Source organism: Schistocerca nitens, chromosome 1 (genome assembly GCF_023898315.1).
Source record: "Schistocerca nitens isolate TAMUIC-IGC-003100 chromosome 1, iqSchNite1.1, whole genome shotgun sequence".
NCBI classification, from domain to species: Eukaryota; Metazoa; Arthropoda; class Insecta; order Orthoptera; family Acrididae; genus Schistocerca; species Schistocerca nitens.
This window is the reverse complement of record NC_064614.1, coordinates 958,597,240-958,618,849: the sequence shown is the minus strand read 5'-3', so window position 1 is coordinate 958,618,849 and position 21,610 is coordinate 958,597,240. Positions and strand designations below refer to the sequence as shown.

At 45.3% G+C, this 21,610-nt stretch overlaps 1 protein-coding gene across 1 annotated transcript in view; it reads left to right on the top strand.

Annotated features, from left to right (window-relative positions):
- LOC126194779 (uncharacterized) overlaps window positions 1-21,610 on the top strand; it is a 1,062,808-nt gene that overhangs the window by 678,168 nt on the left and 363,030 nt on the right. The window contains exon 5 of the mRNA XM_049933080.1: window positions 5,683-5,928. Coding sequence (XP_049789037.1) covers window positions 5,773-5,928 — 156 coding nt within the window. The 5' untranslated portion in view covers window positions 5,683-5,772. The remainder of the gene's footprint in view (window positions 1-5,682; window positions 5,929-21,610) is intronic.

Below are 21,610 nucleotides of genomic sequence, written 5' to 3'. Positions count from 1 at the left end.
TGCGATGCCACTCGCGTTTTATTGATATAGACATAAGAAACTATTCTTGATCACAACGTATTGAACATATCTTTCCACAGTCATTATATCTGGCTAAAATAACATGAAATACATCCTGCCACAGACAACATGTCTGTCTATTGGAACCGTCAGAACTGGAGGATAAAAAAAATGGTTCAAATGGCTCTGAGCACTATGGGACTCGACTGCTGAGGTCATTAGTCTCCTAGAACTTAGAACTAGTTAAACCTAACTAACCTAAGGACATCACAAACATCCATACCCGAGGCAGGATTCGACCTGCGACCGTAGCGGTCTTGCGGTTCCAGACGGCAGCGCCTTTAACCGCACGGCCAGAGAATAAAATTATAGGAATCAAATACTACTATTACAGACAACATGTCTGTACCTAGCGACGGTCGGAACTGTAGTAAATAAAATTGCATGAAACAAATACTGCTATAACAGACAACATGTATGTCTACTGGAACGGTCAGAACTGGAGATCCGGACTGCCCGAGACACTTCGCGCGCCAAGCCAGCAAGGCGTGACCCGAACGCCACCGAAGTGCATCGGCAGTAATATCGTCAGTCTTTTGTTTTAGTAATACTTTGATTTTAATAATTTTGAAATAACAGATTGATAGCTGGCTGTTGAGAGATGTTTATTAAAAAAAATGAAGTAATTTGGATGACAGGTTTAATTAATAATAGCAACTAAGTTTAACGTTTTGGCGCCCTACCGCCGAACACAGCAGCCAATCACAGAGCAGCAGCATCATGCAGGCGGTCTTTCTCACGGGAATGGTACCGAAGCTAACATCTGTAACCGGTACTTCATCCCACATTGCGTCATCTCTATGCTTCTTGCATCTCCACTGCCCTGGGAATAGCTTCCTGGAGCCTAATATGATGGCTGAACAAGCCAGAAATATTACAAACGCACTGACATCATAGGTAACGAGAGCTACACTGAGTTGTTTAGGCCTACTCTCCAACGAGATCTGTGGTGCTGCTGACTTCCTTCCACATCAGACATTTTCTTCATCTATCGCAGAAAAAAGAAATTCATTGACGACATCGTGACGTTAGAAACGATCATTACAGTATAATTTAAACCATTTTCAGATGATGAAGACAGAATACATAATCGAAAGACTGAACTCACAGTTAAACCTTAGGAAATTTTATCCAAACGGCGTTTAGGTTTTCATTAATAAAAAAATGTAGCTCAATGAATTTTTTATGTGCAAAATAGAGCCAACTAGACAGCCTAGGCCGCGTGTGATATTCAGTTCGATGATATTCGTTGATGGTCATAGACGAATGTAAAGTACAATCAGTATTTCAGTCTCGACAGGGTACGGTTGACAGGCGACAGGGCTATGAAGACGCAGCAGCTCTTCATAGCAGCGTGTGACAGTGTGAAGGCGTCAGTAGAAAAGTAACTAACGGCACCCACAAATGATGAACGGTGACACATATAAACGGTAAAGGCGTCATTTAAAAACAGTTACGCATGACTTTATCGGATGCCGCAACGTCTACCATCATGACACGTAGTTGTACCTAAGCACCAGCCCAAAAAACATTATTGCTACCATATGAGGTATGAAAGACGACCTTTGTCGGCATCACGGTGGGAACAAAACCTGGTGACAAACTAAACACAAAGAAGTCACAGGTCATCCTCACATCACACAGAAAGTTGATCAGTGGAGATTTCAAGTCAAACAGCTCCTCCAATAACGGTATCCAATTACCCTAGAGTAAAATATCTTGGCCAAGTCTTGGATAACCACCTAAACTGGCAAGAATAAATTTTTGGAGCATCGAGAGCATTTATCTCTTGTTTACATGCAGTCCAAAAATTTAGAAAACTATTTCCATATGAAATTAAGCAAAAATTAAATCTAGTTTTTAGTGTCGCCACGTGTTCCCTGTTCTGATATAGCTAGTTGAACACGACACACGTACTGCAAACTCCAGACGACTTCAACTATTCATGACTGCTTGCCTAAGAAATGTGTGTAACGTTCGATAGTTTGATCACATCAGTCCTCCCTATACTCAAGCTCTATGTGACCCCATATGTGGCGTGATTCTTGCACACTCCGTTTACTTAATTGGCTCTGAGCACTATGGGACTTAACATCTATGGTCATCAGTCCCCTAGAACTTAGAACTACTTAAACCTAACTAACCTAAGGACAGCACACAACACCCAGTCATCACGAGGCAGAGAAAATCCCTGACCCCGCCGGCAATCGAACCCGGGAACCCGGGCGCGGGATTACTTAATTGATTTCTTTCTTATTAGTGTCCCCAATACCTTTACCTGCATATCAAATACCTGTCATCTCTCCGCATCTATAATACAAGATCGGATATTTCCAACATCCCAACTATTCTTTTCCACACTTTCTTCTCAGTTTAATATACAACTGTGGAACAAACTTTCGTGTAACCTGCGTTATCCTAAATCACTCTACATTCAAGAGAAGATTACAGCTACATATGTTACTATCGGCGTAACTTCCCTCACGGTATATCTCAGTTATTTTCTTTCTGCCCAACAGCGATCAGTACCTCTTTCAGGTGCTTTTCTAGTCCTTATCTATTTCTGTTTTCTTTTTCCATGGCTCTGAGCACTATGGGACTTAACTTCTGAGGTCATCAGTCCCCTAGAACTTAGAACTACTTATACCTAACTAACCTAAGGACATCACACACATCCATGCCCCAGGCAGGATTCGAACCTGCGACCGTAGCGGTCTCGCGGTTCCAGACCGTAGCGCCTAGAACCGCACGGCCACCCCGGCCGGCTTTCTTTTTCCATCTCAAGTGCAAATCTTACCACATTATTTGTCGCTTTTCCTCTGAATAAGCAACTTCCTGCCACATTATTTCGTTCTGTAACGCTGTCCAAGATTTCTGTTAGATGTCGTTACTCACATCCAACCTAATGAGGAAATTGCTTAACGCAGTGTTAATAAGACTGACATTTCGAAAATTCCATATATTCATTATTATATAATGAGTGTTTCAAAGTTTTTGCGTCAAGCGTCTAGGGATAATGGATCACAACATAGGAAACAATGTTTGTTAGGGAAAAAAATGTTTGATGAGACACCCCCTCCCCCAGTGATACTAGGCATCTCTTATAATTTTTATGCCCCTGGGAGACAGTAGAGCATAGGCACACTGCAGTGCATGTACGCAATGTGTGTTGCCTATAATTCAGCCAACTGATTCACATGAAAGGGGGTAGGCTGAGTTCCTGGATTGCTCCTAAAATACCTTTCTTCGCTTAAACAGACCAATTCTTAGTGTTTTCTTCTTGAAAATCTCTTTATCAATTTACTGGGATACATAGTATCCAAAAGCAGCGGACCTCGTTAGATGCCCTCTCTACTTAAGTGACATCCTGTCGTTCCAGGACCGGAAATTCCAATAAAAAGACGTCTGGTATCGCTGGGAAGCGTAAGTGCACATTTTGTCTTTAATAGAGTCGCCAAGACTCAGCACAACCAGGAGCACCTCCGAAGATGTCCAGCGTAGCTTTGTACGAAACGTCAGGATAGAATATTTCCACGGACCACGGCCATACAACCCGGAAGAATTCTCGGCAGCTGAAACATCCGGTCGTGAAAGCCTTCATTGTTTAATAGAACATGTTCCCCATGAATGATATGTCACCTGCAGACGTTTGATTCAAAAACTTTGAAGCACCCTATACATCTACATACGAGGGCTATTCCGAAAGTAAGGTCCGATAGGTCGCGAAATGGAAACCACGGTAAAAATCAAAAATGTTTTATTTGCAACAGTTAGATACACCTTGCAGCTACTTATCTCCATAGTCGCCGACCCGACTTAGACGTGTATCGTAGCGTTGTACCAACTTTCCCATACCCTCGCTATAGAAGGCAGCCGCCAGTGCTCTCCGCCAATTCTCTACGCTGGCCTACGGCTCGTTGTCTTGTGCCGAAATGTTGTCTTCATAACCAGCGGTTCATGTGACCTGAGCTGAAACTCAGAGGGAGACAATTACGGGCTGTATTGTGGGTAATCTCACATTTCCATTTGAAAACGATGCAGGAGCATCTTCATTGCCCCTGCAGAATGCGGCTGAGAATTGTCTTGAAGACGAAACAGCACGACAGTTATGTAATGTTAGCTGCATAGCTTCAGGGGAAATTTCTCACCAGGCCCCCGTACTTGGCGGCAGACACTATTTTCTAGACATCTTTACGCACTCACTGCGAGCTCAGAAATGAGAAGAGCGACGTGATGCTAACTGGGGTTATACTAGAGACACTACCCACCACATCTGTGCAAAGCTTTATCGGATTTTCATAGTCGTTTCCATTTCGTGACCGATCGGACCTTACTTTCGGAATAGCCCTCGTACATACTCCGCAATCCACCATACGGTGCGTGGCGGAGTGTACCTCGTTCCACAACTAGCATCTTCTCTCCCTGTTCCACTCCCTAACAGAACGAGGGAAAAATGACTGCCTATATGCCTCTGTACGAGACCTAATCTCTCTTATCTTATCTTTGTGCTCTTTCCGCGAAATGTAAGTTGGCGGCAGTAAAATTTTACTGCAGTCAGCCTCAAATGGTGGTTCTCTAAATTTCCTCAGTAGCGATTCACGAAAAGAACGCCTCCTTTCCTCTAGAGACTCCCACCCGAGTTCCTGAAGCATTTCCGTAACACTCGCGTGATGATCAAACCTACCAGTAACAAATCTAGCATACCACTATCATCGTTACTGTTATTTTTATTATTATGCGGGGTGATCCAGTTGCCCCTATCTTTGGGTTTTATACAACCCGTAAGCCTTCACAAACCATATTTTCATATTCTCTTGCTTGCTGTGCATAAACTATTAGTCCGAGAGAAAAAATGAAAAGGACCTTTTTGTAAGAAATGTAACATAGTTAAGAGTTTTAGTGGAGCTGAAGACTATATTTCTCGATTTATTTGAAAAAAAAAACGCGTTTGAAGATCACTTTTGTACGTTTCTCTTGAATAACCCGAAAACCGTGGCCTCCAGCAAAAACCTATCCCACTACAAAATTTAACTGTATTAAATCTCCTACAAAAAGGTCGGTTCATTTTTTTCTGTGGGAGTAATAGTTTGCAGCTAGCGAGCGAAAGAATATGAAAATCTTGCATGCGGTTTTTGAGGGCGTTGCAGGTTGCGTAAAACCCATAGGTAGGGGCAGCTGCCCGCATCTCGTGGTCGTGCGGTAGCGTTCTCGCTTCCCACGCCCGGGTTCCCGGGTTCGATTCCCGGCGGGGTCAGGGATTTTCTCTGCCTCGTGATGGCTGGGTGTTGTGTGCTGTCCTTAGGTTAGTTAGGTTTAAGTAGTTCTAAGTTCTAGGGGACTTATGACCACAGCAGTTGAGTCCCATAGTGCTCAGAGCCATTTGAACCATTTTTAGGGGCAGCTGAATCATCCAGTATACGGTTCATGTGCCATACAGATTACAGTGTTGACTCACGAAGAATGTCTGGTTAAAAGTAACAGATGCTGTGAAGGCCTTAACCTTGGCAGGTGAAAAAAATCTTCAAGTAAAGGAATATTATTGCACCTAGTATTAGTGAATACTTTCTCCATACAGTTACTGTGTTGAGTGTATGAATATTCACAACGTGTTGTGTCTTGCAGGGCGTGGTGTGATGGGCGCAGAGCGGTGACCCGCCCCTGGAGCACGGTCGCAACCAGCAGGCAGAAGGCAGCAGACAGCACACGGCAGACATGGAGGTGGTGCCCGCGGCGGACGTGCCCCTGGCGCTGCCGTTCGCGCGCTCTAACGTGCAGGAGTGGTCGCACCTGGACCAGCTGACGGGCGTGCTGCAGCAGGGCCGCGTCCAGGCGCACCACTGGGCCAGCGCCACCAGGGCCTACGGCAAGGTCAGTCTCGCCTTCTGTCTCCTCCGAAATAGTCCGCACACTTACTCCGTAAGTGCCGCAAGTGCTCAAACTGGGCCCTCTCAGAACTGTCTTCAACGCCATCACAACGTCTTCGACCCTGCATCAGAAGTGTGGCGGTAGATAAAATATCGATACCATCATCAGATTACCTTCCATTCGGAAAGTGGATGCACTCAGTAACTTTATGTGACTTATAAATTATAGAGTGCAGCTTATTTTTTTCTTCATTGATATTTGACACCTTACAATAAGGTGGGCTGGCAGCAGCACAATACGCTGCTCTTCAGTTACAAGTTCTAATGAGAAAATACAATGGAGACACAGAATATACAGAACAAAGTGGGGGGCAAAAAACAATAGACACAGAAACAAATAACACGTAGCCGTTCACACGCGAAGACACCTAAAGAAACTGTTGGCACTGCATATGGACACTGATGACGGAGACGACACGTGAACGATGGAGCGTGGGCGGCGAAAATCACTGAGGCACAAACACGGCGGCACACACACTAAAACAATGGCGATGATCTCCGGCACGCGAATGTCCACTTTACGTGTGCGAGTCCGGGGACCTGCCGAGAGGGGATGAAGATGGTGGGGGAGGGAGGGTGAGAGCAAAGATGCCAAGGGCAGAGGAGATGGGGGGGGGAGGAATGAAGGTATGGGGGTAGAGGAAGCCCGGTGGAGGAGGGGGGAGAGAGGGAGGAGGGAGGGAAGGGGAGAGAAGGGAGAGAGGGTGCCCATAGGAACAAACACAGGAAGAGGGAGGGAAGATCAAAGTTGGTAGGAGGGGTAGATGGAGGGGAGGAGGGCATCATAAGGGAGGGGGAGCTGGCGGAAGCCACCTTGGGAGAGGGTATGGAGAGTGGAGAGATGGAGAGCAGGTGGGATGTGGAAATACAGGCGCGGCAGCGGACGGGGGCGGAAGAGGGTAGGAGAGACAAGTGGGTGAGGAGGATCGAGTTTAAGGCAGGTGTAGAGGATCAGTATCCGTTCGAGGAAAAGGAATAAGGTCGTACAGGATCCGCGTGGGGGAGGGGAGACGGATGCGATAGGCGAAGCGAAGAGCATGGCGTTCTAGGATCTGAAGGGATTTGTAAAAGGTAGGAGGAGCGGAGATCCAGGCAGGGTGGTCGTAGCAAAGGATAGGGCGGATGAGAGATTTATAGGTACGGATGATGGTGGAGGGGTCGAGACCCCATGTACGGCCAGAAAGGAGCTTGAGGAGACGGAGTCGGGAGCGTGCCTTGGCTTGGATTGTCCGGAGGTGGAGGGTCCAGGAGAGGCGACGGTCAAGGGTGACGCCAAGGTACTTAAGGGTGGTGGTGAGGGCGATAGGACGGCCATAGACGGTGACATAGAAATCGAGGAGGCTGAAGGAAGGGGTGGTTTTGCCTACTATGATCGCCTGGGTTTTGGAAGGATTGACCTTAAGCAACCACTGGTTGCACCAAGTGGTGAATCGGTCAAGATGGGACTGGAGAAGGTGTTGGGAGCGCTGCAGGGTGGGTGGAGTGCAGCAGTCAGTCGTTCTTTTTATATTTTAATATGCGAATGCATATTTCGGCTAGTAGCTAGCCATTCTCAATGCTAAAAATACAAGAAGTACATAATCAGATGCTATAATAAAAAGTTACAACTAATGACATAACTTATATGGTTTGTATATTCCTTTCAGCTATTTTTTATTCTCAAAGCCTATACGTCCCTGTTGCTCTGGCATCAGTCACAGTTTTTTGAATACTACTGTATACAGAAGGTAGGCTGCGTGAAGAACACATCGGTTGGTTGTATGGAGCCCTCTATATGGATTACGTATATAATATGTAAGGGAAGTAAAACACTTCAAATTTACGTGGGAATTTCATAAAATAAAAAATAATTAAATTCTTTACATTGCTGTCCGACTTATTTCATGTTTTCCGGTAAAAAGAGAAAATATATATATAAGAAAATTTCCAGGTTCACTTCTTGCGAGTCAGTAGTTTTATTCTTTAAACGTCTAAGTAACTTCAGATGGGTAATACCTTTTTTTAAAAAAATTATATAGAAGACGCAAGAAGGCACATGCTATATACAACTATTAAAGTTGATCTGATTTAAACGTTTTTATCTTCGTATTATTTTTCTCTCTTTATTAAAACATCATAACAGGTATATTGTCCCTCTTATTTACTAAATAGTTCATAGATGGCGCCAAATGTCAGCCAGATGGATGGTTCGTGTAACTGGGCTATTCCGTTACAGATGTAGAGGGTACTAGCCTCTTTGTCACTTCAAACCGATTTTTCTTATAAATACAACAAAACCAATACATTGAATTGCACTTAATAATAATGTACATGCATTGAGCTAACGTACCATGGAGAAAGTTCTGTAGGTTCAAAATTATAACCATCATACTAGTACAATATTTTGCTAACGGCTGCTACATATTGGCAAGATGGCAGGAGCTACTTAGTTCCTCTTGCGTCAAACCTTACATTGCTTTCTAGCAACAAGTTTTCAAATCATTCCCAGAACCGTCCGTTTTTTATAACGACCTGATCATTAATCGGATTGTTGTCGGCATTCTTGAGATGGCAGAATATCTCCAGCTCTTCCAGGAGGTCGAGGAACCTGCCCTTCTCGCATTAATGCAGCAGCCTAACATTAGATGTCAAAGTCGGCACATTACGTTTCGATGTAAGTAAATGGGGAGCCATACTCGATTTCTGCAAGGTTTCTTTTCTTCTCAACGCTACATGTTCCCCAAACCTAATTTCCAGCCCCCCTCCTGTTTGGCCAACATAACAGGCCCTACAGTATGGCCAATCAATTTTATAAACTCCAGAAGCATGAAATACGTTTTTCGTATCTACAGAGTGTTGCAAAATACATCCTAAGTTATTTTTGGTACCAAATGAAACTATCACATTGTACTTTCTAAAGATAGTTGGAATCGTAGTACTCATTTTTCCATCGTAAGGTGAACTAACAAACTTAGTATTTTCTTTAGAAGCCATACTATTGTAAGGCGTCATCCGATTTTTGTATTTATTAGCTATCATATCGATATCTTCTCCAAATAACATCGATATATGTCGGTGACATTGATTTCTTACTTTATCGATATACCTGCATCTACACGTCAATATCAACTGCCGAACATTTTTATTTTATATTATATAATTTTCGTAATTTTCGGTAAATATTTGAAATAGTTCTTTTGAAAGTGTAGCAGAACATAATTACACTTTCTCTGTGAGAAGGAGTCTTACAACTTTTTGAACTTTCATCAAGTCAGTATTTCTATTTGATTGCATGAAGCAAGTACAGGTGACACAAAGAAGCAGCCTGTAGCATAGGTGGGTGACGAAATAAAAGATTTCTGATGAGAAGAGAGAGCACAGCACTTACGTCGTTAAAAAACGATTTTTAACACAACTACTGAGCTGTCTCTTCACATCAACATTCTTCAAAAACAGTTGCTGAAAATGATCAATAAAAATCTAAATGACAAGGTTGGTCTTTTCGGTGGGTGGAGACGTGTGGGGGATGTGCTGATGTAATCAGAGCTGCCAACAGAAACTGCAAGGTTTAACTTCACCACGCGTTTTTGTCACTACGACAACTAGGTCGCTGTCATCGGCAGAAATGAAAAAAAAAAAAAAAAAAAGAAACAGGGAAGTCGACATGAAGCGTTCCGGACAAATCGGATATGTGACGAAACCGAACAAGTGACCCATCGGACACCTTTCATTGTGCCACTTACATGCAGTTACCATTGTTAGAAAAGCGGTTATCGCCAAGTGTGAACGTGTATCGCTTTCCTTTCAATTCTTGCTTTAAGGGGATAGGCAGCCTGCTAGCTTGTTGTTATACAAATATCTAATAGCAAATCAATACTTAAATATAGAGCTCGAAAACCGGTAGTATGTTTACAATGTGCAGCCGATATATTTACAGTCCGGCCCGTCGATATTCTTTCCATCAATATATCTATATATCGATACTTTTTTGCGATAAATCGAAGACTGGTACGATTTTTCTAAAATATTGATATATCAGATAACCGACATTTTTAAAAACATCAACAGTCCTAATCAGAAGCCAGCTGCTAGGCCATTTAATTAGTCATAGCATTCTATGAACATTCCAAGTATTCGACGAAACAGCAGTTTGTATAATAGCGGTTAAGCGTTTGCAGTAAAAATTTCCCAAATTTTACTTTGCTGCCTGTCACACATTGTACACCACTGAGTGAGTGATCAAAATTTTAGATGCAGCATTGTGCACCTCTTTTTGTGCTGATGACAAACTTAATGTGGAGTAATGGATTTCATTTTTCCTTCTGGTACTGTAACTATTTACATAATTGTTAGACAATGACATTAGTTAGATTAAGTAGTGTGTAACCCTAGGGAGCGATGACCGCAGTTTGGTCACATAGGACATTACCACAAATTTCCAAATTCCTTCTGCTGAAGGATTCCATTATAATTTCTCTTCCAGAGTAGACAGTCTGAATCAGCTTTTTTAAACGCTCTTTGCCACCTCTGTGGCATCAACCATATGTGCGCCATTGGTTACCACCCACAAAGCAATTGCCTAGTGGAGAGATGGGATAGAACAATGAAAGTGGCCTTCATGTGCCACCGGCCTCATGGACTGAGGCACTTCTGTGTTTCCTGGCTAGGTTGGTTGGTTGGTTGGTTGGGGAAGGAGACCAGACAGCGTGGTCATCGGTCTCATCGGATTAGGGAAGGAAGTCGGCCGTGCCCTTTCAGAGGAACCATCCCGGCATTTGCCTGAAGTGATTTAGGGAAATCACGGAAAACCTAAATCAGGATGGCCAGACGCGGGATTGAACCGTCGTCCTCCCGAATGCGAGTCCAGTGTCTAACCACTGCGCCACCTCGCTCGGTTCCTGGCTAGGCATACAGACCGCATATAAAGCGGAATTTCAGGCTTTGGTCGCCAAAGCAGTGTATGGAGAACCCCTTGCACTCCCTGCAGATTATACTCTCCCTGCGACGAACATTGGTGAATTTGATCTTCCGCAATTGGTACAGCACATCAAAAACTGCATCCACCAGACACGGATCCCTCCGCTGTCGCCACACTTCATACCGAAAGTATTCATTCTCAGAGATCTCGACCACTGTGACCAGGTGATTCATGATGACATGGTACATCCCGCATTGCAGCCTCTTTAGTCAGGAGTGTTCAAAGTGCTCAAACATGTAACTCAAACCTTTGGCATTTTTACTAATGGGAGACCTACCACTGTCTCCCTTAATCGCCTCAGAATGGCGAGCACACTGCAAGATTGACCTCCTCCTTTGTCTTTCATGATGACGACCACCTCGACAATCACAACACTGACAAACACAACGCAACACTTTAGAAGCCACAAGAGCTACGTAACGCTTCTGCATCTCTGCACGAGCCAACCGAGCCACCAACACCTCCAGTGTTATGGTATGACCTATGTAACACTGCGCAGGCTTTTGAAAGTCATGTGTCACGTCCGGGATCACCGTCTATTCCCTTGCAGATATGTTAGTGAAGTTATGCACTGCCTGACAAAGAATTCAAACACCCTGGAAGGGAGGAAGAAATGGAGTGAAACTTCAAGGAAGGTGAGCGAATATAATATTATTTCTGTGATTACAAAACCGAGTCAGATTTATGAAGAGCCGGCCAGGGTGGCGGAGCGGTTCTAGGCGCTACAGTCGTAGGTTCGAATACTGCCTCGGGCATGGATGAGTGTGATGTCCTTAGGTTAGTTAGGTTTAAGTAGTTCTAATTTCTAGGGGACTGATGACATCAGAAATTAAGTCCCATAGTGCTCAGAGCCATTTGAACCATTTATGAAGAACTTGCCAGTCATTATGACGTTGACGTCCCCCCCTCCCCTCCCTTTGACATTGATCCATGACAAGATTCGATTCGAAAGAGAGTCAAAAAGCCGTTGCATCCACTCCTGAGGTAAGCTGACATCCAGCTGTTGTAACGTGTCCTTGAGATGCTGGGTATTGTCATTGGGACACAGATGACGTCCGCTCGCACACATGTTCTGCTGGGTAGAGGTCTAGGTACTTGCTGGTCAGGAGAGTACTTTAAAATCACGCTGAAAGCACGTAGAGATAAGGGTCATGTGTGAACGAGTATTGTCCTGTTGAAAAATGGCACCACTATACTGTCACGAGAGAGGTAATACGTGTGGGTGCAAGATGTCTGTGATGTACAGTTGTGCCGTCAGAGTTGCTTCGGTCGGTATCAGCCCTGACCTGAAGTCATATCCGGTGGCTACCCACAACATGACGCCAGGAGCAAACCGCTGTGCTTCTCTAAAACATTGGAAGAATGGTACTTCTCACGACGGCGACATACACACCGAAGATGCTCACCTGCGGTCGTACAGAACCGCGGCGCATCACTAAATACAGTGCGACACCATATATCAGCAGCCCATGCCTCCTGGTCGCGACCCCCACTCCAGGCGCAGCCGTTTGTGATGTGTTGTTACCGGTAGCCTACGCGTAGGGCGTTATTTCCCGAATCTGGCTGGTGCTAGTCTCCGACCATCAGGCCGGGATGACACAGACTGTTGCGGGGAGTCCGTTAGTTGTTCTCGGGTGACAGGCGTAGATGTGAGAGGGTTACGATGTGCTTTGTACACAATACCATGATCTCCCTTGCCTGATGTTCCCACGCAGCCCAACATTGAGCTACTGTCACATCCGAATGCCGGTCAACCCTGGATATGGCGCGATTCGACCTCCCGGCCAAATGGAGGCCCACAATGAGGCCCATTTCAAACTCTCTCCAGACTGCCTGACACGAGTACACAGCATCTCTGTGCCCTTCACAAAACTCGACATCTGACTCTGTACACGCTTCTTATATATTCTACCAGGCCTGATAACTACACTAAACACAGAAAACATTAATGCACTCATGTGGCCGTTCTACCTCTCAAAGAGAATTGCAGCTCTAACCATTTGCACACCCACCGATAGTGTGAACGTTTTAGAAGTTACACTGACGTCCGACGTTGTTTTCTAAGTGCTTCAGTTTTTTGTCAGTCAGTGTACATTCCAGGCGCCTTCTTACAATCTATCGCTTAAGTCTGATGTGGGCGATTGCGAAATTTGATTGCTCAGTACGGCCTTGTGTTCAGTGTTTTATGAGTATAGAGTGTCAGGAAGGAAACATCTATTTGCAGTTAGCCTATACCTCTAGAGAGAGGAATGCCACATGTAAATTGTCCGTCCAGTATAAGATTCCCATAAGTAGAACCACATATTCTCGTCCCGTGATTCCTGGTGGAGAGGTCTGGAGTGAAACGAGGGGCACTGGCTACCTGACGATCAGGATATGTACGCTGCCACCTCGTCACGCTTTGCCGGATATCAGGAGATCTAGAAGCGGTCATGTTGAGCAGTATTTAGCGAGCTCTGTTTTGGAAGTCGTAAGAGCTTGATATTGTGTCACTTTACACTGAGGTGAAAAAGCCATGAGATAGTGATATGGACAAGTACAGATGGTCGTAGTATTAGGTACACAAAGTATAAAACGGCACTGCATTGGCGGAGCTGTCCGAAGCTCGTGGTCTAGTGGTCAGCGTTGCTGCTTCTGGACCACGGGGACCCAGGTTCGATTCCCGGTCGGGTTGGGGATTTTCTCTGCCCAGGGACTGGGTGTTTGTGTTGTCCTCATTATTTCATCATCATCATCATCATTCGTGACAAGATTGGGCTGTGTAAAAAATTAGGACTCTTTACGGGCGCTGATGACCGCGCAGTTGGGCGCCCCACACACCAAACATCATCATCATTGGCGGAGCTGTCATTTCTAGCCAGGTTATTCATGTGAAAAGGTTTTCGACGTGATTATGGCCGCACGGCGGGAAATAACAAAAAATGGTTCAAATGGCTCTGAGCACTATGGGACTCAACTGCTGAGGTCATTAGTCCCCTAGAACTTAGAACTAGTTAAACCGAACTAACCTAAGGACATCACAAACATGCATGCCCGAGGCAGGATTCGAACCTGCGACCGTAGCGGTCTTGCGGTTCCAGACTGCAGCGCCTTTAACCGCACGGCCACTTCGGCCGGCGGGAAATAACATTCTGAACGCGGAATAGTAGTTGGAGCTAAACACATGGAACATTTCATTTCGGAAATCGTTATAGAGTGCAAGGAATACCTAATTTCAGGCACTTCTCCCCGACGGCCTTCATTAGACGACCGACAACAGCGGCGTTCGCATGGGGATGACAGCGCTAACAGACAAGCAACAGTACGCGAAATAACCGCAGAAATTAATGTGGGACTTACGACGAATGTATCCGTAAAGGCAGTGCGGCGAAGTTTGGCGTTAATGACCTATGGCAGCAGAAGACCGACGCGAGTGCCTTCCCTAACAACTCGACATCGTCTGCTGCACCTCTCCTGCACTCGTGGCATCTCGGTTGGACCCTAGACGACTGAAAAACTGTGGCCTGTCCAGATGAGTCTCGATTTCAGTCGGTAAGAGCTGATGGTAGGGTTCGAGTGTTGCGCAGAAAAGTTGTCAACAAGGCACTGTGCAAGCTGACAGTGGCTCCACAATAGTGTGGACTGTCTTTACATGATATGGATTTGATCCTCTGGTGCAACTGAACCGATCACTGATTGAAAATGGTTATGTTCGGCTACTTGGAGACCATTTGCAGCCATTCATGGACTTCATACTCTCAAACCACGACGGAATTTTTGTGGATAACAAAGATTCACATCACAGGACCATAATGGTTCGCAATTGGTCTGAAGGGCATTCTGGACAAGTCGAACGAATGATTTGGCCTTCCAGATCGCGCGACATGAATCCCATCGAACATTTAGTGCACAAAATCCTGCACCGCGTACAGGAGGCACCTCCTGGCTTTTGTCATCTCAGTGTGTGGTACACTGCAGAGCAGTTTGTACCTTACCTTATAACATCGGGTGGTAGTCCAAGTGTCAGAAGCTATACGCCAGTAGCACTTTTTGTTTGTAGGCAAAATTGTACTTGCGAAAATCTTTACCTCTGGCAAGACTGGAACTAGCTACTCCTGGATCAGCATAGTGCTCTAATGCTGTAGTAAAATCTTTACGAAGGAACATGGGCTATATTTTCTAGTGTGAAGAGTTTTAATAGGATTCCCACATTGGCAGCGACTGGATGAATCTGGAAATGTTTTCATGACGATTTCATTGAATTCACCTACATAGATACATATACGTTTATAAAAGGTACGTACGCTGCATTCTTGTTGTGTAACAATAGTGCAGATGGTCTGTGTATGTTAAATTACTAGAGAATTTGATTTTCTTGGTTAATAGCGTGTGTTACTGACATAAGCTGTAATTAGGTGAAAGGGTGTTGTCTAAGTCGTACAGCCTAGAAGCCACATTCTTTCTCCTTAGCACCTGCCAGCAAAGATAAAATCTTACGGATCTTGTGAAATACGTGTTCCGTAATACAAATACCACGCGAAGCTAATTAGCCGTTCTCGTACAGAAGACTGAGGTTTTTCAAGGCGTGGTTGCAAGTCGCCGCTCCTCACGGCACCGAAGCAACGCCTGTGAAAGGTCCGGCCAAGTGTAACGTACTCGTAATTTCGTTTCGCGATTGTTGGCTCAGATTCGTCCGCTCCGCGGTCGCACGGACAGTGTTAACCTTCTAATTACACTCCGCTCTCTATTATCGCACGCGAAAAGTACACGTTTCACGGACAATCACATCGCACCGAGCGCTGCTCTCGGAGCTGTTAATGGTTCCCAGAAAACGCCTTTTTAATTACGCCCACTTTATCTGCGAAAGCGTCTGTCCGGTAATTGAGTTATTGAGCCGGCTGTGCTAGAGCCTACCCCTCCCATTCCCCCCCCCCCCCACACACCACCCTTCCCACCCCTCCCCCTCCATCGCAGCGACGTCCGCGGCCGTTTCGCAGAAGCGAGCCATTCTGGCTGGTCGCGCGATCTAGCGCGCCACCTTGCCAGCCCTAATGCTATTACAGAAGGAAATACGGTCGCTTAGAATCTGACAATGGGCCCGGCGCTGGAGCACAATGCACAAAAAGCGCAGCCCGGCGCAGCTGGATCCGGGTTGCCGACTCCAGTATAGCCGACCCTGAAGTCGACTTCTGTCCTCCGGGAGGTCTGAAGACCGCAAGACGCGGCCGTACCCTCACGGGACGCACACAGCACACGGTCCCCGCCGTAATTGAGGAGACAATCAGAGGGAGAGAGCCAGGGCGAGGTGGAAGCTGCATCTGGCAGTGATCTGGTGCTGCGGCACTGGTGTCAAATCACTGCCAACGCCTTCCACAATTACTGACCGCTGATCTGTGTACTTATTTACAGTTACTAGAGACTTGCACTTACAAAACAAAATAAGCTAGAATGCAAGCAGGTTATTCAACAACATACCGGGTGATCAAAAAGTTAGTATAAATTTGAAAACTGAATAAATCACGGAATAATGTAGATAGAGAGGTACAAACTGACACACATGCTTGGAATGATATGGGGTTTTATTAGAGCCAAAAAAATACAAACGTTCAAAAAATATTCGACAGACGACGCTTCATCTGATCACAATAGCAATAATTAGCATAACAAAGTAAGACAAAGCAAAGATGATGTTCTTTAAAGGAAATGCTCAATATGTCCACCATCATTCCTCAAAACAATAGCTGTAGTCGAGGAATAATGTTGTGGACAGCACTGTAAAGCATGTCCGGAGCTATGATGAGGCATTGGCGTCGGATGTTGTCTTTCAGCATCCCTAGAGATGTCGGTCGATCACGATACACTTGCGACTTCAGGTAACCCCAAAGCCAGTAATCGCACGGACTGAGGTCTGGGAACCTGGGAGGCCAAGCATGACGAAAGCGGCGACTGAGCACACGATCATCACCAAACGACCCGCGCAAGAGATCTTTCACGCGTATAGCAATACTTTTTTTTGGGTTCTAATAAAACCCCATGACATTCCAAGCATGTGTGTCAATTTTTACCTCTCTATCTGGTGGTTTTCAAATTTATACTGACTTTTTGATCACCCGGTACATTGATAAGCGAAAACATGATGACCACCGCCCACCGTGCCGTTGGATGCCGCCTGGTGACGTGGCGCACGTGACTCGGGACGCGGTAACAAAGGTATGTAAGCGGAGCAGACGGGGGCGGGGATCATCCTAAGGAAGATACAGGGTGCAAATGGAGAAATTCATTGAGATAGGCGATTTTGACAAAGGGCAGATCGTTACTACGGAGAGCCTGTAAACGACTATTTCGAAAACGGCAAAGCTGGTCGGATGTTCACGAGCTACTCTCCTGAGCATCTAAGGAAAGAGGTAGAAGGACAGTGAAACCACCACTAGGCACTAACTGGTTGGACGTCCACGACTCTTCGCAGAATATAGGGTTCGGAGCTTTGTGTGCTCTTTACAGTAGGATAGATGGTGATCCGTGGTATCTTGGCCGAAAGAGTACAATGCTGGCGCACGTACGAATTTTTCGGAACACACCGTTCATCGTAGATTATTGTACACGAAGCTCTGCAACAAATGGTTAAAATGGCTCTGGGCACTATGCGATTTAATTGGTTCAAATTGCTCTCAGCACTATGGGACTTAACATCTGTGGTCATCAGTCCCCTAGAACTTAGAACTACTTAAACCTAACTAACCTAAGGACATCACACACATCCATGCCCGAGGCAGGATTCGAACCTGCGACCGTAGCAGTCGCGCGGTTTCGGACTGAGCGCCTAGAGCCGCTAGACCACCGCGGCCAGCTGGGATTTAATTGCTGAGGTCATCAGTCCCCTAGAACTTAGAACTAATCAAACCTAACTAACCTAAGGACATCACACACATCCATGCCCGAGGCAGGATTCGAACCTGCGACCTTAGCGGTCGCGCAGTTCCAGACCGTAGCGCCTACAACCGCTCGGCCACTCCGGCCGGCGCTCTGCAACATTCCACCCTTGTGTGTTCACATGTTGATCCAACGACATCATCAATTACGATTGCGGTGGGCACGGGACACTTGGGATTCGATCAGTGGAAACGTGTCGGCTCTTCGGGTGAATCACATTTTTGCTACACTAGGTCGATGGTCGTCACCACAAACGCCATCATCGAGGCGAATGTTGTCTCGAAACATGCAGTGCGCCACCTGGACGTGTATAGGACCTGTGGTAATAATCGAAGACACGCTGACAGCTGCGAACCACCTGCTCCCTTCATGCTTCATGTCTTCCCCGACGGTGATGTCATATTTCCACATTATAATTGGCCCTGTCTCGGAGCCACAACCGGGCTACAGTGGTTTGCGGAGCATTATAGTTAACTCACGCTGCCGGCTGCAGTGGCCGAGCGGTTCTAGGCCCTACAGTCTGGAACGCGCGACCGCTACGGTCGCAGGTTCGAATCCTGCCTCGGGCATGGATGTATGTGATGTCCTTAGGTTAGTTAGGTTTAAGTAGTTCTAAGTTCTAGGGGCCTGATGACCTCAGAAGTTAAGTCCCGTAGTGCTCAGAGCCATTTTGAACTCACGCTGATGTCTCTATGACCACATTCGTCTAATGTAAATCCTATGGAACCCATCTGGGTCGATACTGGGCACCATCATCGCGTACACAAATCAGCGACCCGTTATTTATGTCCATTACACGATTATGGAAATCATTCCCATACAGTTCTTGATGTAGGTGTACATGGTAAGTATGGAACCGGTGACGTGTAAGAATACGATGTACACTGGTTTTAGGAATGCCAATCTCGTGTTCAAGCTGTCGTATGCTCACACGTGGGTTCATAGCAACGGAAGCGAGAACAGTAACTTCGGCAGCTTCGTCCTTGCGAGTGCTATGACGATTGCGTTGTCGTGGGTTGAAACTTCCCGTTTCCTGAAGCGTCGCAACAAGACAAGGAAATATTCGTCGGGAAGGTGGATTCTTATCAGGATGTCGCTCTCTATACAGCTCCGCTGCCTGCGTAGCATTTTGCCTACCTTCAAAAACAACAACAATAAAAGAATCGTTGTCTCGATGCAGTTTGTAGGAGGGACAGCCTTTACTGCATGCCTGCTCTACACAACAGTATTTCAAAGGACTAAACTACTGTACTAAATATACCCGTACATAAGAAAACTGTTCTGCTAACTTACATTCCCCATAGATGAGTAGCACTCTACCTTCTCTTCGTTGGTGTACATTCTACTCACACAACTCTCCAACTAACGATGGTTGACGGAATGATGGGTGTGCATTCTACTTATGTTTACATTTGTCTGTCAACGTCAGCACGTGGATGTGTTCGATTACCCCGAGTACCTGCACTAAGCGCTGGGAGCGTCAACGTCAGTGTTGTATTATGTAATTAATAACGTTGTATTTCAGTGAATTAACACTATGATGCATTTTTGAATAGGTCTTACCGAATAAAAAATACAGGATGCCATTTAAAAAAAAGTCATGCCGCTGTTCATATCTGTGTAAAATACAATGCTACAACGAAGGCAATCATGCTGATTGATGCCCCCCTGACGGCTAAAGAACATTTGCTTGAAACATTTTGTAATTTGCATCTGGACAAACAGTTATTTATGGTGCTCAATATAAATGGGACACCCTGTAGAGTCCATCTGTAGATAGGAGGGGCGAGTGGTCAGCACATCGCTCTCCCGGTCGTTATGATGGTTTTCTGCGACCCGAGCCGCTACTATTCGGTCAAGCAGCTCCTCAGTTAGCATCACGAGGCTGAGTGCATCCCGAAAAACGGCAACAGCGCATGGCGGTCCCGATGGTCACCCATCCAAGTTCCGGCCACACACGACAGCGCTTAACTTCGGTGATCTGACGGGAACCGGTGTATTCACTATGGCAAGGCAGTTGCGTTTATTCTCTGCCAAGTCGTCTCAAATTAGCCGCTTGTCGTAGCGTAGTACTAACTTGCCAATACACTCGTCTTAGAAGGCAGCCGCCTGTGCTTACCACAGTTTTCTACGCTTGCCTGCAGCTTGTTGTTTCTACCAAAATACTAACCTCATAGCTACCATTTCATTTGAGCAAAGAGATGAAAATTAAAAGGAGCCAAGTCTGAGCTGTATAGTGAGAGATCAAACACTTTCCATGGAAAATATTTCAGAAGTGTCTCTGATACAGCTGTAGTATACGGACGATGATTATCGTGAAGGACAAAGTCTGATCACAACATTCCTCTTTGCTTGTTCTTAATTGCCCTACGTAAACGATTTTGTCGAATCATCTCACCTACTCGCTGAACGAGATCATCGACAGACACTTGCTTCCTTACTTGACCATCTGCATAATGAACGTCTGCACGTTCTGCTTCACATTTCCTTCACCAATGCCGCACTTTGCTGTCATGGATGACAGTTACGTTCTGTGGGTTGCATGAAATCAGGCGGGAGAATCACGAAGAAATCGAATGACAGCGCGCGCGTCACATTTGGCGTGGGACTTTATTGCTCTAGGCATCTTTGATGGGTGCTCACTTTGCACTCAGATCCTAAATGTGCGACCTGACGCGATCGACGGGCATCCTAGAGACACTGAATGTGTAATACAAGCGGAAACCGTCATCGGATTTTCAGTGTGGTTTTAATGTAAAAAAAAAAGTAGTCCTCGTACTATACACTGAATCTAGTGCCGCAACAACAGAAAGAGAGCAGGGGATAAATTTGATTTCTGAACTAAATCCTGAAAGAAAAATTAAGCTTAGTTTCAGAGAAGCGTATTTAAGAAGACTGGTTCTACTTCGGTACAAGGCTACTCTCCAGACAAATGGCGTCATAAAAGACAGCCTAATACTGAAATTTATATTCGATGTTAAAAAATTCCTCTAATAAGGAATCAACTGGCACAGAAATTATTGCTGATCTTAGTATACACACAGCTAATGTCAACGAACCGCTTACAAACCAGGTGAATGTATGGCGCCCAATAAAAATATACACTCTTCCTTATCATCGGATATGTTTATACCATCCGAATAATATAATCCAAACTGTTTTCTACGTAATCAGAGTGACCTTACTGTGATCTCTCATTCGGTCTTATGATCAAAATTTAAGATCTATTTTTGTAGTTTTGTTGTTGTTATTGTTCTTGTCGTTACTGTTGCTGTGGTCTTCATTCCACAGACTGGTTACAGGTAACTTTACACGCTACTCTACCCTGTGCAAGCCTCTTCAACTCTGCACCGCTACCGCAATCTACACCCTTTTCAACCTGCTTACTGTAATCCAGCCTTGGTCTCCCTCTATAATTTTCACCCCCAACACTTCCCTCCATTACCAGATAGACAATTCCTTGTTGTCTCAGGATATGTCTAACAACCGATCGTTCCTTTTAGTCAACTTGAGACATTAATTTCTTTTGCCGCTGGTTCAGTATCTCTTTATTAGTTATTCGATCTACCCATATAAATAAGATTCTTCTTAGCACCACACTTCAAAAGTTTTCTATTCTTCTCTTCCAGGAATTGTTTATCGCCGACGTTCTACTTCGGTACAAGGCTACTCTCCAGACAAATGGCGTCATAAAAGACAGCCTAATACTGAAATTTATATTCGATGTTAAAAAATTTGTCTTATTCGGTGACGCCTTTAC